Genomic DNA, 13,492 nt, shown 5'->3' on the forward strand with positions numbered 1-13,492 from the left:
CTGCATAAATCCCCCGAAATATTCACACATTAGAGAAAGCTTGCATGTTGTCACCTCTTTGCCACCCAAAATGATGAACAGGCCCTATGCCATGATGCAATATATGGCCAAAAGTATGTGGACACCTGCACGTCCAACATCTCATTCCAAAATCATGGGCAGTAATCTGGAGTTGGTCCCCCCACCCCCTTTGCTGCTATAACAGCTTCCACTCTTCTGGGAAGGCTTTCCACTTGATGTTGGAACATTGCTGTGGGGATTTGCTTCCATTCAGCCGCAAGGGCATGAGTGAGGCTGGGCAGTGATGTTGGGCGATTAGGTCTGGCTCACAGTCGGTGTTCCAATTCATCCCAAATGTGTTCGATGGGGTTGAGGTCAGGCTCTGTGCAGGCCAGTCAAGTTCTTCCACTCCGATCTCGACAAACCATTTCTGTATGGACCTCACTTTGTGCACGGGGACATTGTCATGCTGAAACAGGAAAGGACCTTCCCCAAACTGTTGCCACAAAGTTGGAAGCACAATTATCATCTGGAATATCATTGTATGCTGTAGTGTTAAGATTTCCCTTCACTGGAACTAAGGCTTAGCCAGAACCATGAAAAACAGCCCCAGAACATTATTCCTCCTCCACCAAACTTTACAGTTGGCACTATGCGTTTGGACAGGTAGTGTTCTGCTGGCATCCACCAAACCCAGATTTGTCCGTCGGACTGCCAGAGGGTGAAGCGAGATTCATTACTCCAGAGAACACGTTTCCACTGCTCCAGAGTCCAATAGTGGTGAGCTTTACACCACTCCAGCTGATGCTTGCCATTGCGCATGGTGATCTTAGGCTTGTGTGCGGCTGTTCGGCCATGGAAACACATTTCATGAAGCTCTCGACGAACAGTGTTTGTGCTGACGTTGCTTTCAGAGGCAGTTTGGAACTCGGTAGTGAGTGTGGCAACCGACAACAGATGATTTTTCCATGCGCACTTGGCGATCCCGTTCTGTGAGCTTGTGTGGCCTACCACTTAATGGCTGAGCTGTTGTTGATCCTAAACATTTCCACTTCACAATAACAGCACTTACAGTTGACCGGGGCAGCTCCAGCAGGGAAAATGTTTGATGAACTGACTTGTTGGAAAGGTGACATCCTATGACGGTGCCACGTTCAAAGTCACTGAGCCCTTCAGTATGGCCCATTCTATTGTCAATGTTTATCTATTGAGATTGCATGGCTGTGTGCTTGATTTTATACACCTGTCAGCAATAGTTGTGGCTGAAATTGCCGAATCCACTGATTAGAAGGGGTGTCCACATACTTTTGGCCATGTAGTGTATATAATAACGACTGTAAGTGGACCATTCATTGAAAGTATGATACACCACCATCTGGTTTTGGGATGTTGTTTTTTTTTTTTAATCTATTTTTCAATCCCAATATTTTAAAGGTTTATTTGTTGTTTAATGTGCACACTCATTGGTATTTTTTATATTTCATATCACACTTTATTGTTTAACAGTTTTCACTCGGCTCACTCTTGGAGGTGTTAATCGTGTGTGAAATGCCATGGAACTGATCGTATGCAAAAACATCAAATCCATTTGAATAACGGAAGGGCCTCGCTATTGGCTTGTTACCTCCGCTGCCGAAGGTGAATGGAGGTTATGTTTTCACCCTTGTCTGTCTGTCTTTGTCTGTGAGCAGGATATCTCAAAAAGTTATGGACAGATTCAGACAAAATTTGGTGGAGAGGTTTGGTGTATGACAAGGATGAAATGATTAGATTTTGGTAAAGATCTGAATCTGGATCGGGATACTTGAATTTTTGAAGTGATTCTTGACCATTGAGAGATAGGGCAAAAAATGTCTCAAAATGTTGGTGGATTCGGACTAAATTTGGTGGACGAGTTGGTTGGGTGAGGAGAACGCGCCAATTAGATTTTGATTCAGGTCTGGATACAGATCTGACCTATCGGCTATCAGTGCAATACAAAATGTAAACTGTTCAGCCTGGCGGAGGTTTGCGCACTAACGAGTGCCGTTATAGTTTTCTTTGTTTAAAATTATATTTACTATTAAATATGTTTGAGGTGCGGGTGGGAGTGGTAGTCGTGAGGGCTGTTATAAATGTATATTTTTGCCACTCTAGTAATTATACCGTGCTAATTCTGTTGAACAGTTGCCACAAATTTCAACTCTGTGAATCAGATGACAAATTGAGCTTTGTTCTAAGTAGTCTCCATTTTCAATCAGCTATTGATCAATAGCAACTGGTTACTCAGACGAAGACCTGCAAAACAAAGAAAACGAGAAGGGCTCTCGGTAGAGCGCATACCTCCTCCACGTAATGCCTGATCCATGAGAACATATCGGGCCAAATACATGTTTAAGATATCGTGCTGTAATGTATATCATTTTTGGCCCTATCTCTCAATGGTGAAGAATCACTTAAAAGATTCTCATAGCCGGATCTAATCAGTTTGTCCTTGTCATTCACCCAACCTGTATACAAAATTTCATCTGGATCCGTCCATAACTTTTTGAGATATCGTGCACACAAACAAACAAACAAATGAAATTGCTCATTGAGCAAGGAATTGCCGGAATAACTTTGTCATATCTCCATGATCTCTGAAAAAACAAAAACCTGGAAATCAGTTTGGTTCTTATAAGTCGAGAGTGCTACTGTTTAATGAGTTATAGCACTTAGTTTGGTAATGATCATAACTTGGAAGTCAATCGGACTTGACATGGTGTTTTATCGCAATTTGAAAGTTTTGACCCGACCCCCCTGACATTCGACCCCTGACCGCTAAGAAGGGTGTTTGGTGTGACACCCCAATGAGACATATGGTTGGATGCAGAATTGGAAGATGCACATTTTGGATTTGATTTGAAGTCGACACGACCATTTTAGCGGACATTATTGCGAAAATAAGAATTTCGGTTTTTTGATTACCTTGACCTTGATCTTTGACTTAGATTCACCAAAAACGACAAGTGTCTGAGTTGGACCATGGCCGACGTCTGTACCCAGTTTGGTCATGGTCGCTGAAACGGTGTGGCTGCTACAGGGTAAACAAACACACAAACAAACAGACGGACAGACACACAGAATGACGCACACAACCGACCAACATAATTGCCGAAAGCTGAAGGATTCCGGCAATTAACAAACAAACACACGTAAAGGGGTGAAAACAACCTCCTTCACCTTCGGTGGTGGAAATAGGTATTGCGATAGCTATGCAACAACATGGAGAAAACCGTTTCATTGTATCTTTTGGTTTTGTTGTGTTAAAAATTTAAAACCTTGTGGACATCCTGTGTATTTACATGTATTTAATACCTTGAACGTGGACTGTGATTGAATAATGAGGATACGTCTGAATTTTAAAGCTACGATTGCTGTTGAGTGCACATAATATTCCTGTTTAAGTGTATCTTGTGTCAAACATAAGCTTAACTATTTTCAGGTTGTGGGCTGCTCACTGCAGGAAGATTCAGCTGAAAAAAGGTAATGAGCGTTTTGTCGAGACATTACTTTTGGGGTAAAAGTGGGATGGTGTGGATAATGCACATTACCTTTCATGATCCATTGCTTAATGTTTAATCCAATAAAACCCTTAAATATTATTACTATGACCAATCGTGGTTTTGATCAATCGCGGGTAACCTCTTTATGTACCGATTTAGTTATTGCGGCGTTTAAATTCGACCAATCACAGTTTTTGAACTGAGTTGTGACGGTTATCCCCCACCCATGAGCCTTTTGTTGTTTCTTGCATGGTGCTGAAGCGTGAAACGATGGACAAAAGTGATTGATTTATTTATTTGATGTTTTTGGAGCTACATAACGATTTTTAAAAGAAACGCTTCAACAGATTACAAAGGGTAATGATTTAAGGGATTCTGGTAATAGGTGAGGAATCAAGGGGCTTTGGAGCTGGCAGGATGGTCTCGAAGTACGCACACTCGCCTCGAAGCTGTCTAGCCTGGGTTTGAATCTCAATCCAGCTATAAACTGCCATCCTGGTGTTTCACAGGCAGGGTGATTCATCAATGTGTGTGCCGTCCCTCGGATAGACATTAAACTGATTGCCCCGACTGCCGGAATTAGTTGATAGGCCTTTAAGACCCTATGGTGTCCAATGTGAATATGATGCGAGCTATTGCCGGCACCATGGCTAAACTCAAAATTCCTGCCCTAATTACTGGAGAGAGAGAGAGGAGGGGGGGGAGAGGGAAAGGGGGGGAGGGAAAAGTGGGGGGGGAGAGGGGGGGTAGAGAAGGAAAAGGGGGGGGAGAGAGGGAAAGAGATAGATGTGTTTAATCTGCTTCAACACAGCAGGAGAGTTCATTGTAAAGCCGATATTTATTTATTTTACATGCTGCTTTCAATTGTGATGCATTTATTTTTGCCTGCTGCCGACCTTCCTCTATATTTTCTTGAAGCCCAGGAACCTAACCCCCTTTTTCCCATAGAAATTTGCAGTTCTCAATATGGTGAGATTTTCCAAGAACGTAACCCCTGTGATATTTAAGGGTTTACTGTATTTACTTCAGAGTTTCTCGCTTGTCTGTGCTCACTTACAGAGGATGTTTAGCAATGAAGAATATGTTTGAAAGTGGAGAAGAGGCCTCTTATTGCAGTGGCTAGTAATTATTTTTTTTTCTGTCAAATACTATCCTTAGGTCATTATAAGTGTTGTGAGTGATATGCCAATTCCATGCAGGCTAGTTGACAATCATTGGTCTACGATTTGCCTTTTTCAGACTCTTCGTCCAATCATGTGTACAATTACCAGCCGTGCGATCATCCTGGACAACCTTGTGATGCCTCCTGTCCCTGCATCAATGCTCAGAACTTCTGCGAGAAGTTCTGCCAGTGCAGCTCTGAATGTATGTTCCTCAAAAAATTGCAACCTTCTGTTGGTTCTTCGCAGAATGGAGTACTGTGTCCTTCTCCTAACCCGCACCCTATCGCCACACGAGTTGTGCAAAAGTTGTTTATCTGGCAGCACTGCCGTTCTTTGGGTTCAGTCTCCCCCTCCCTCTCCAACCTCCCCCTCTCCTCTCTCTCCCACCCCTCCTCTCTATTGTATTGGCTTAGGGTTCAGTGGTATGGTCTAATTTCATAATTGGATCCTTGATGTTAAATTCTAGTAGATTTCCTGTTTAGTGACAAATTAATCAGAATTGTAACCTGTATTTGACTTCTTTATTATGAACAAATTGTAAGGGTTTGACAGAGGAAGCAGTTAAATTAATAACTATGTTGCAGTAAACCAAGCATGCCATTTTGACAGCGTGAACCACAAACTTTCAGTGGTCTTTTATTGTATTTCCATAAAATCGAGGCTCATCAAATCAGGAGGTCCACAAGAGCATATGGCCTGGATGAGGAGGCACGGATTCAGTACAAAAACAGGCGTGATGGCACCTGGCGAGACGTGCGACATTAACAGTTAATTGTTGGTGTCAATTTGTTGATGTAAACAAGACGATTCCGGAACAGGTGTCCTCAACTTTCAAAGACGGCCTTTCAGAGTAAATGAGACATCAATTGGTCACCAAAGAACTCGGTAGAGGAACCGGGCCTGAGCAGGAGATGTTTTTATTTTAAGTGAAAAGTACAGGAGTAGGCTATGACCCTTAGTCATAAAGAATGATTATCTGCAAGGGAAGAGAATAATAGAATAACAAGGGAAGAGAATAATGGTTAACCACAATGAGTGGATACTGTCAAGTAGGCCAAATGTCTCGACCCTGAAGATCATTAATGAACCGGCTGTGTTTTTCCAACAATCCAATCGTGTTGTGACAGTTATCCCAAAATGAACACTTTCCTGAAGCTCAGAATGCTAATCCCTAATACCTTTAACGGGGCACGAACCCACAACCTCTGGCTACAGTGGTGGCTTATTGGTTGGGACACTGGTCCGCAGGGGCGTACTGAGAATATTTGGCACCTGGGGCAGACCCTTCCTTTGGCTATTACAAGTCTCCACCATTTTATAGTACAGTATTCCTGTCCCCACGTTTTCCAGTGCTGTGAGGTGTTTTGAATAATTAGCAATAGGTATGTTTTTACTTCCTGCATGTAACCCGGGTTTTTTTATTTTTCCGATACGGAGCTGTCACTTGCCTATACACTGCCCAAATAACGGTATGTGTCAGAAGAACGTGTTGCTTGCTTGGTACAAGACTGCCCGTATGGTGGGTACTCTGTTTGAAAATGTGTTTTTGTTATACTAGCAGAGAAAACATCACCAGAAGGAATTTTCAAAAAGGTAACAGAAAATCTAGTTTCAAGGAACACCCAGCGGTTGCACAACATCATTTCCATGGCGATGTTTTTCCTGCCCATTAACTTTAATGGAGGAGATTAACTTTTCAGATTGAAAGGGTTGACCCATAAAGTGCGTTGAGCTACCATCGTGGCCGAGACATGTATGGTATATGCAAACGAGTTTAAAATTACATCAACCCAAAGAACAAATCATGACCTTTCCTACAATGCATAATGCCCTGGTAACTTATGAAAGCTTGTTTGTAATTGGTGGAGAAAGCTGATGTCAAAATATGCATTTCTGAGATCGTGCTGTCGTGCTTTATATGAGGACTCTTGAGGAGAAGTCATAAAACTGCCAACAGTCGACTCAGCAGCTACTTGAAGCCATCAACATCTGCTTCATCCACTGACGAAACCATGCCAAGCACATCATCAGCTCCACCTCCTCCTTCCTCCCATTAACCACTACTTCCACCACCTCCCACCCTGCAATGTAATGCTGTGTTCCTGCTCCGTGTTTATGTTCGGTACCGTGTACGATGATATAACGATGGTTTTAGTTCTGAGTTAGTCTTTATTATTAGGTAAATAATAATATTATAATGTCACTTGCAACTAAAACCATCATTATATCATCATACTGGTATTTCAACTCTCCCAATGCCCCCCCCCCCACTCCGGCTCTCACCCAGGGCGGACCGCCTTCTCCGCCACCCCCCTTAGTATGCCAGTACTGGTCCGGGATCCCAATTTTGGGCGATATTGTGCAGATGGAGTAAGATTTTCTAATTTTCTTAAATTCACAATATTATTAGGTAGTTTGAAGGTTCAGAGTCTGACTAGGTAGTTTGAATGGAGGGGAGGGGAGAGGAGTTGAGGTGGTGGAGATGATGCAGAGAAGGAAGTTGGAAGTGTTGTTTGTGTATGTGCAGGAGACCAGATGGAAAGGAGACAGAGCAAGGAGGTTGGTCGGAGGATGCAAGCTGTTGCACGTGGGTGGGAATGGAAGGAATGATGGCGTGGGAATAATAGTATCGGAAGAGATTAGCAAGCAGGTGGTCAGAGTGAAAAGATGGGAGGGACAGATAGTTATGGCACAGGTGGTGATAGAGGAAACTGGTGTGTGTTATGTCAGTATATGGGCCACAAACGTGAAGGACTAGGACAGTGAAGCAGGAATTCAGGGCCGTACTCATGAGGGTGACTGGAATGGTTGAGTTTGAGTTGATGCTGTGCATTGTGAGGACTTTAATTTGCATGTGGGAGTAGTGGAGCTGGGTGAAGAGGAATGTGTTGTTAAATTTGGTTGGGGAATGAGGAATAGAGGATGAAGAGCTGGTGGAGCTGGTGTTGAGGAATGGGATGGCCATAGCTGGTTCATTCTTTCTAAAGCAATTTCATAAGATTACCTATAGGAGTGGACAACATAGAACAGAATTAGATTTGGTGGTGGTGAGGAAGCGACAGTTGTGGGGGGTTAAGGATTGATTGTAAGGCAGTGGCATGTTACCACCCAGCACAAGCCTGTGCTTATATCAAGGAAATTTAAAGGCTGTTTCTGGTACAGGTGAAGAAAAGGAGGGAGGCAAAGAGCAGGGGTCAGATTAGGTGGAGCAAGTGTAGGGACAACGTCATTGTAGATTACAAGATGATGAGGGCCAGGTATGAGCAACTTAGCGAAGAAGCAGAAGGTTTGTAGGAGGAGTGGAAGAAGTACGGAGAGGCTTTTAGGGGAATGGCAGAAGTTTTGTGTGGGAGGACATCAGGACAGGGTGCATCGTCGAGGGATAGAAACCAGGTTATGGTGTACGGAGTTGGCAGTGAAGGCAGTTGGTGAAAAGAAGGTTTGGAAGAGGATAAAGAAGATTGAGGATAGGGGTAGGCAGCTGGATGTGGGGTTGCTACACCTGTATGGGCAGAAGAAGAAAGCAGCAAGGAGAGCTGTGGATAAGGCAAGGCATGACATGGAAGAGGAGGTTTACACCAAGTTGGAGGAGGATGGTGGCAAGAATATGATCTAGAAATTAGCTCGTGATGAGGATGTAGATTGTAAGGACATGGGGGGGGGGTGATTGAGGATGGTGGTGGGAGGCTAGTGACAGAGGGGGGTGCAGTACTGAAGGTGTGCGAAGGATATTTCAAGGAGCTGTTGAATCGGGGAGGAAACTATGGTGAGTTGGAGTAACTGTCTTATGTAGAGGGGAAATTGAAGTTGATGGAGATCATGGAGGAGGAGGAGGTGCACATTGAAGAAGACAGCATTGAAGAAGGGAAGAGCACCAGGCATTAATGAGGTGTGCACATAAATTATAATTGAAGTGGGAGAAGTTGGAGTCAGTTGGATGAAGCAGTTGTTGAATGTATGTGTGAAAGAGGGTTCAATTCTGGAGGATTGGAGGACAGGGTTAATTGTGCTGGTATGGAAGGAGAAGGGTAGTGTTCAAGATTCAGGGAAGTACAGGGGCATTACGATCACAAGTTGTCATAAAAGTGCTGAGGATTCTGGACGAGAGGATAAGGAAGAGTGTGGAGATGAAGATTGGAGAAGAGCAACAGGGTGTTAGAAATGGTATGGGGATGACTGTGACGTTCACGCTGAGACAGCTGGGGGAGAAGAAGTTGGAGGTGCAAGGTGAAATGGCAATGGGATTTGTAGACCTGGAGAAGGTGTATCACACTCCTGAGAGAGATGGTGATGGCGACACTGACTGGATGGGAGTGCCGGAAGCAGAAGTTAGGTTGGTGGAAGTTATGTACAAGGGAAGAGTTTTGGTTGGTCCTTGGATATCTGAGGAGTTTAGTGTGATCATCGGTTTGAGGCAGGGAATCTCTCTCAGCCCACTCATGTTTATCATGGTGATGGAGCTGGTAACCAGGAAGGTAAACATGAGGAATATCCTGGGGAGGATGTAGGTGGACGATCTGGCTGTTGTGGTGGAGAGTCGGTGGGAGATATAGGAAGTACAGGTGGAGTGGAATGATGCATCTGGGCAGCATGGGTTGAAGGTGAGGATGGAGAAGACTGAGGTGATGTGGGTCAGGCAGCAGAGAAATAAATAAATATCAGGTTTGAGGGGGAAGGGATCAGACAGGGAAATAGGTTTGAGTATCTCGGGGGGTTGGGTGAGGTAAGGGGGGGGGGAGGGGAACAGTGACCGGGGATGGTAGGTTGGAGGCAGAGGTGCCGAAGAGGATATAGGTGGGTACAAATGTGTGGAGGGAGTCATGGCAGACAGAAAGATATCAAGAAAATTGAAATTTTTTTTTTTTTTTTTTTTTTTTGTATACCTTGGTCGAGGTTCGTATGAGAGCTAACACACAACTCACAGCAAGGAGGCATGAGAAAAGAGGGGCGGGAGTGGAAGGGACAAAACAGTGGGGAACAGACACATTAGGTGAACTGTGGAAGGGAGAGGGATGGGGATGGGACGGGGAACATGGCGAAGAGAAGATGGACATTTCAGGGACTTTCAGGAAGGAAAGTAGGAGAAATGAAGGAAGTGGGCTTGGGTGGATTATCGGGGGTAGAAAAGATCGAGGATTTGGATGGGGGAAGATAAGAGGTGGTGGTGAACAGCTGTTTTGAAAGCCTGGAGGGAAGAATGGGAAAGAATAGAGTGAGGAAGTTTATTCCAAAGGCGGGAAAAAAGAGGAATGAAAGAGTGAAGATGAGCAGTGATTCGTGATTTTGGTAGTTTTACCAGAAGGGGGTTGTTGGCGGACCTTGAGCGCCCTGTGGAAATGTGGTGGGGACAAATCGCAGAGAGAGCAGGGGGGGGCAAGGCTGGAGAGGAGTCGGTAGAAGACAGAAATACCACCGACCAACCTGCGGTGATTGAGTGAGAGGCCCAAAGAGTCAGCTTCATTGCGGGAGATGCCGATGATCTTAAATGCCCTGGTTTCGACAGCGTTAAGCCGAGAAAGGTGGGAGGCAGGAGCACCAGCCCAGAGGGGAGAGCAGTACTCCATCAGGCTACGGACAAAAGCTTTGTAAGTGGTCAGGAGCTCAAGAGGGCCGAGGAAGGACTTAGCACGACGGAGGATTCCCAGTCGGCGACTGGCTTTTGAGGCGAGGTTGGAAATGTGACTTTCCCAGGAAAGGTCATGGCAGATAGTGAGACCTAGAAGCTTGAAAGAAAAGACTTCTTCCAGAGGATTGTTGAGAAAATGGATGGGGGGGTTTTGTAAACGGTCCTTTTGATGAGACATAGTGAGAGTGTGAGATTTGTCTGGATTGAAAGACATGTTCCACGTGTTGGACCAGTTTGTGATTTTATCCAGATCTGCAGTGAGTGAAGAAGCTGCTGCTTGCCGGTCTGAGGGATGACAGATGGTACGGCAGAGGGTGGAGTCGTCGGCAAAGAGAAATAGAGGATTTTCCAGAGAGTCCGAGAGATCATTGATGAAAACCAGAAAAAGAACAGGGCCCAGAACGCTACCTTGAGGAACTCCAGCCTGCACAGGAAGAGGGGATGAAAGAACTCCATTTAGGGCCACACGTTGACTGCGACAGGAGAGGAAGTCTGCGAGCCATGAGTGGAGATGGCCTTGAATACCATGGAAAGAGAGTTTGGTGAGTAGGGCAGGGTGCCAGACTGTGTCTAAAGCACGTGATATGTCCAGGGATACGGCTCGGATTTCCTGTCTGGCATTGAGGACCTCCATCCATTGATGGGAGAGCAGAAGCAGCATATCCAGAGTAGAGTGACCTGGTCTGAAACCAAATTGATGATTGGAAATCAAGCCATTGGAGAAGAGGAAGGATTTCATATCTGAGGCGATGATGGATTCCATCACCTTGCTGATGATTGGGAGAAGGCTGATTGGTCTGTAGTTATAGGGATCTGTTTTTGCACCTTTTTTATGCAGGGCAGTGATGTTAGCAGATTTCCAAGCAGATGGCAGATGACCTTGGGCAAATGAGAGGGTGAATAGAACAGAGAGAGGGTGAGCAAGAGCAGAAGAGCAGGCTTTGAGGACACGTGGGCTGATGCCGTCTGGACCGGTTGCAGAATCTGACTCGAGGTTTGAAAGCAAGCTCTCTACCTTGTCAGGAGAAAAGGATACAGAGTCCAGGGACAGTTGGGTGCGACTGGGTAAAGTGGGTAGAGATAGTGATGGGTTTAGGACACAAGATTTAGCTGCAAACACCGAGTTTAGACATTCAGCTTTATCATGTGTGGAATCAGCAGTGCGGCCATTTGAGGTAAGGGAGGGGATGGAGGGGGAACATACACCAGAAACATTTGATTAAACGCCACCAGGATTTTGAGGAGGGAGAGAGGTTTGAGAGTTCAGACTTGAGATGAGAAAGATGTTGTTTTCTGGCTCTCCTGAGGGTAGATACACACTTGTTCCGAGCTTTGTGGAAAGAACTGAGATTGCCCTCAGTTGGGTTTGCTTTCCATGAGGCAAAGGCAAGTTGTTTCAGGACAACTGCCTCGCCACAAGCTTCAGTAAACCAAGGGCGGGAGGAAGGGTAAGACAACTGAACACGAGAGGGGATAAATCTGTGCATGAGGGAGAGCAAGTTTCTTTGAAAGAATTCCCAGGAAGAGTTGATGTTTGAGAAAGTAGTGATAGGAGACCAGTCTGTAAGTTTGATGGCTGCTCGGAGACCCTGCCAGTCGGCTTGAGTGAAATGCCAGACTCGACGGCGGTGAGGTGGTTCTCTGATAACAGCCAGAGAGATGTCCACTTTAACAAGGACGTGGTCAGAAGAACCAATTGGAGCGAAGGAAGAGCAGCAGATATTGTCAGGGAAATTTGTCAAAATCAGATCCAGAAGAGATGGAGTACCATTGGTTGAGATCCGGGTCGGGAAGTTGACCTAATGAGTCAGTCCCAATGAGTCGCAGAAAGCTTTTGCTGAGGTGCCATGGCAGGTGAGAGAGGTACCCACACCTAGCCAACTGGCGTGATGACAATTGAAGTCGCCACATAAGAGGAAGAGAGAGTTTGGATGAGAAGATAGAAGATGGTCCATGTTTTCGGATAGTGAGATGTAGATGGAGTCATCACTGTTCGGTGGACGGTACAGTACACATATAAACATGAGGTGGAAGTGGAGGGGAAGCCGAAGCCAGAGGTATTCCTGGAGGTGTGGGGGAGTGAGAGCAGTGCATGGAGAGTGAGGAATAGAGTCTTTGATGAAGAGAGCAACACCTCCACCAGGACAAGGCTCAGGTCTGTCATACCGTAAGAGGGAGTAGCCAGGGAGAGATACTTGGGAGGGAATATATGAATGTTTTGATGTCGTGTGGAATGCCAACCTACCCTTACGGTCTGGAAATGGTCGTACTCGCAGAGAGACAACAGTAGCTGCACGTTTGCGAGAACAAGTGGGTCAGGAGGATTGCGGAAGTGAAGAGGATGGATAGAAGGAGGATGGATGTGGATGAACTGAGGAAGGAGATTGGTGTGCAGATGAGCTTGACCGGGAGATTGGTGAAATGCCGGCTGAGATGGCTGGACACTTGGTGCGGATGGGGGAGGAGAGAATGGAGAAGGGAGCGGACAGGTTGAGGGAGCAAGGTATCATCTCGCTATCGTGTGCAGCCTGTGGATGCTGGTTGCGTCATTTTCTGGGGGCGCAGCTGTGCTGCTGGTGCAGTGCCCTCTTATCAGTGTACTGGTACTCATTTTGCCAACCTCAGAAGCATGACAGGCTGAGTCAACTCCACCTGGTGTTAATTCAACGACCGATAGGAGCTCAAACTGAAGACCCTAAGATGCTAAGCCAACACAAGCCTTCAGGGAGCAAGGGAAGAGATGAAGAAGTAGACTGTGATTGAGGTGGGAGGATTGTGTGAGTAGGGATATCAGTAAAGGGGTGAGGGGGTTGGTTGGAGAGTGTAGAGAGTTGGCTGAGGCCAGAGGGAAATGGAGGAGTACTGTGGTCAACGCAGGGCAGAAGCTTGGTGCCATTGGACCTCACCCCTTTTAGAAGGACGACGACGAGGTGGAGAAGAAGAAGATGAAAGAATTGTTAGAGTTCACTCTATTGTGATACCTGGATGAGAAAACATTGTAGTACAGAAGGACGTGTCGAAGCATGTACCTCCAAGATTTATTGTGTAATGCCAGGAAATAATGATTTCTTGAAATCTTATGGATTCACCTTCTTCGTATTCTGATCGCCATCAATAATGGATAAAATCGGAATATATTTGAGGCAACATGTAACAGAATGATGAATATCTTTTTATAA

At 45.4% G+C, this 13,492-nt stretch overlaps 1 protein-coding gene across 6 annotated transcripts in view; it reads left to right on the forward strand.

The window, feature by feature from the left end:
- EZH2 (enhancer of zeste 2 polycomb repressive complex 2 subunit) overlaps window positions 1–13,492 on the forward strand; it is a 125,008-nt gene that overhangs the window by 87,751 nt on the left and 23,765 nt on the right. For 5 of the 6 annotated variants that reach the window (XM_085893452.1, XM_085893454.1, XM_085893456.1 and 2 more), the window contains 2 exons: window positions 3,464–3,504; window positions 4,764–4,889. In XM_085893452.1, coding sequence (XP_085749578.1) covers window positions 3,464–3,504; window positions 4,764–4,889 — 167 coding nt within the window. The remainder of the gene's footprint in view (window positions 1–3,463; window positions 3,505–4,763; window positions 4,890–13,492) is intronic. The other variant, XM_085893455.1, reaches the window with a different exon arrangement.

This window comes from Eptatretus burgeri, chromosome 8, assembly GCF_056783735.1.
Source record: "Eptatretus burgeri isolate ZD-2024b chromosome 8, Ebu_testis_v1, whole genome shotgun sequence".
In the NCBI taxonomy this organism is placed as follows: domain Eukaryota; kingdom Metazoa; phylum Chordata; class Myxini; order Myxiniformes; family Myxinidae; genus Eptatretus; species Eptatretus burgeri.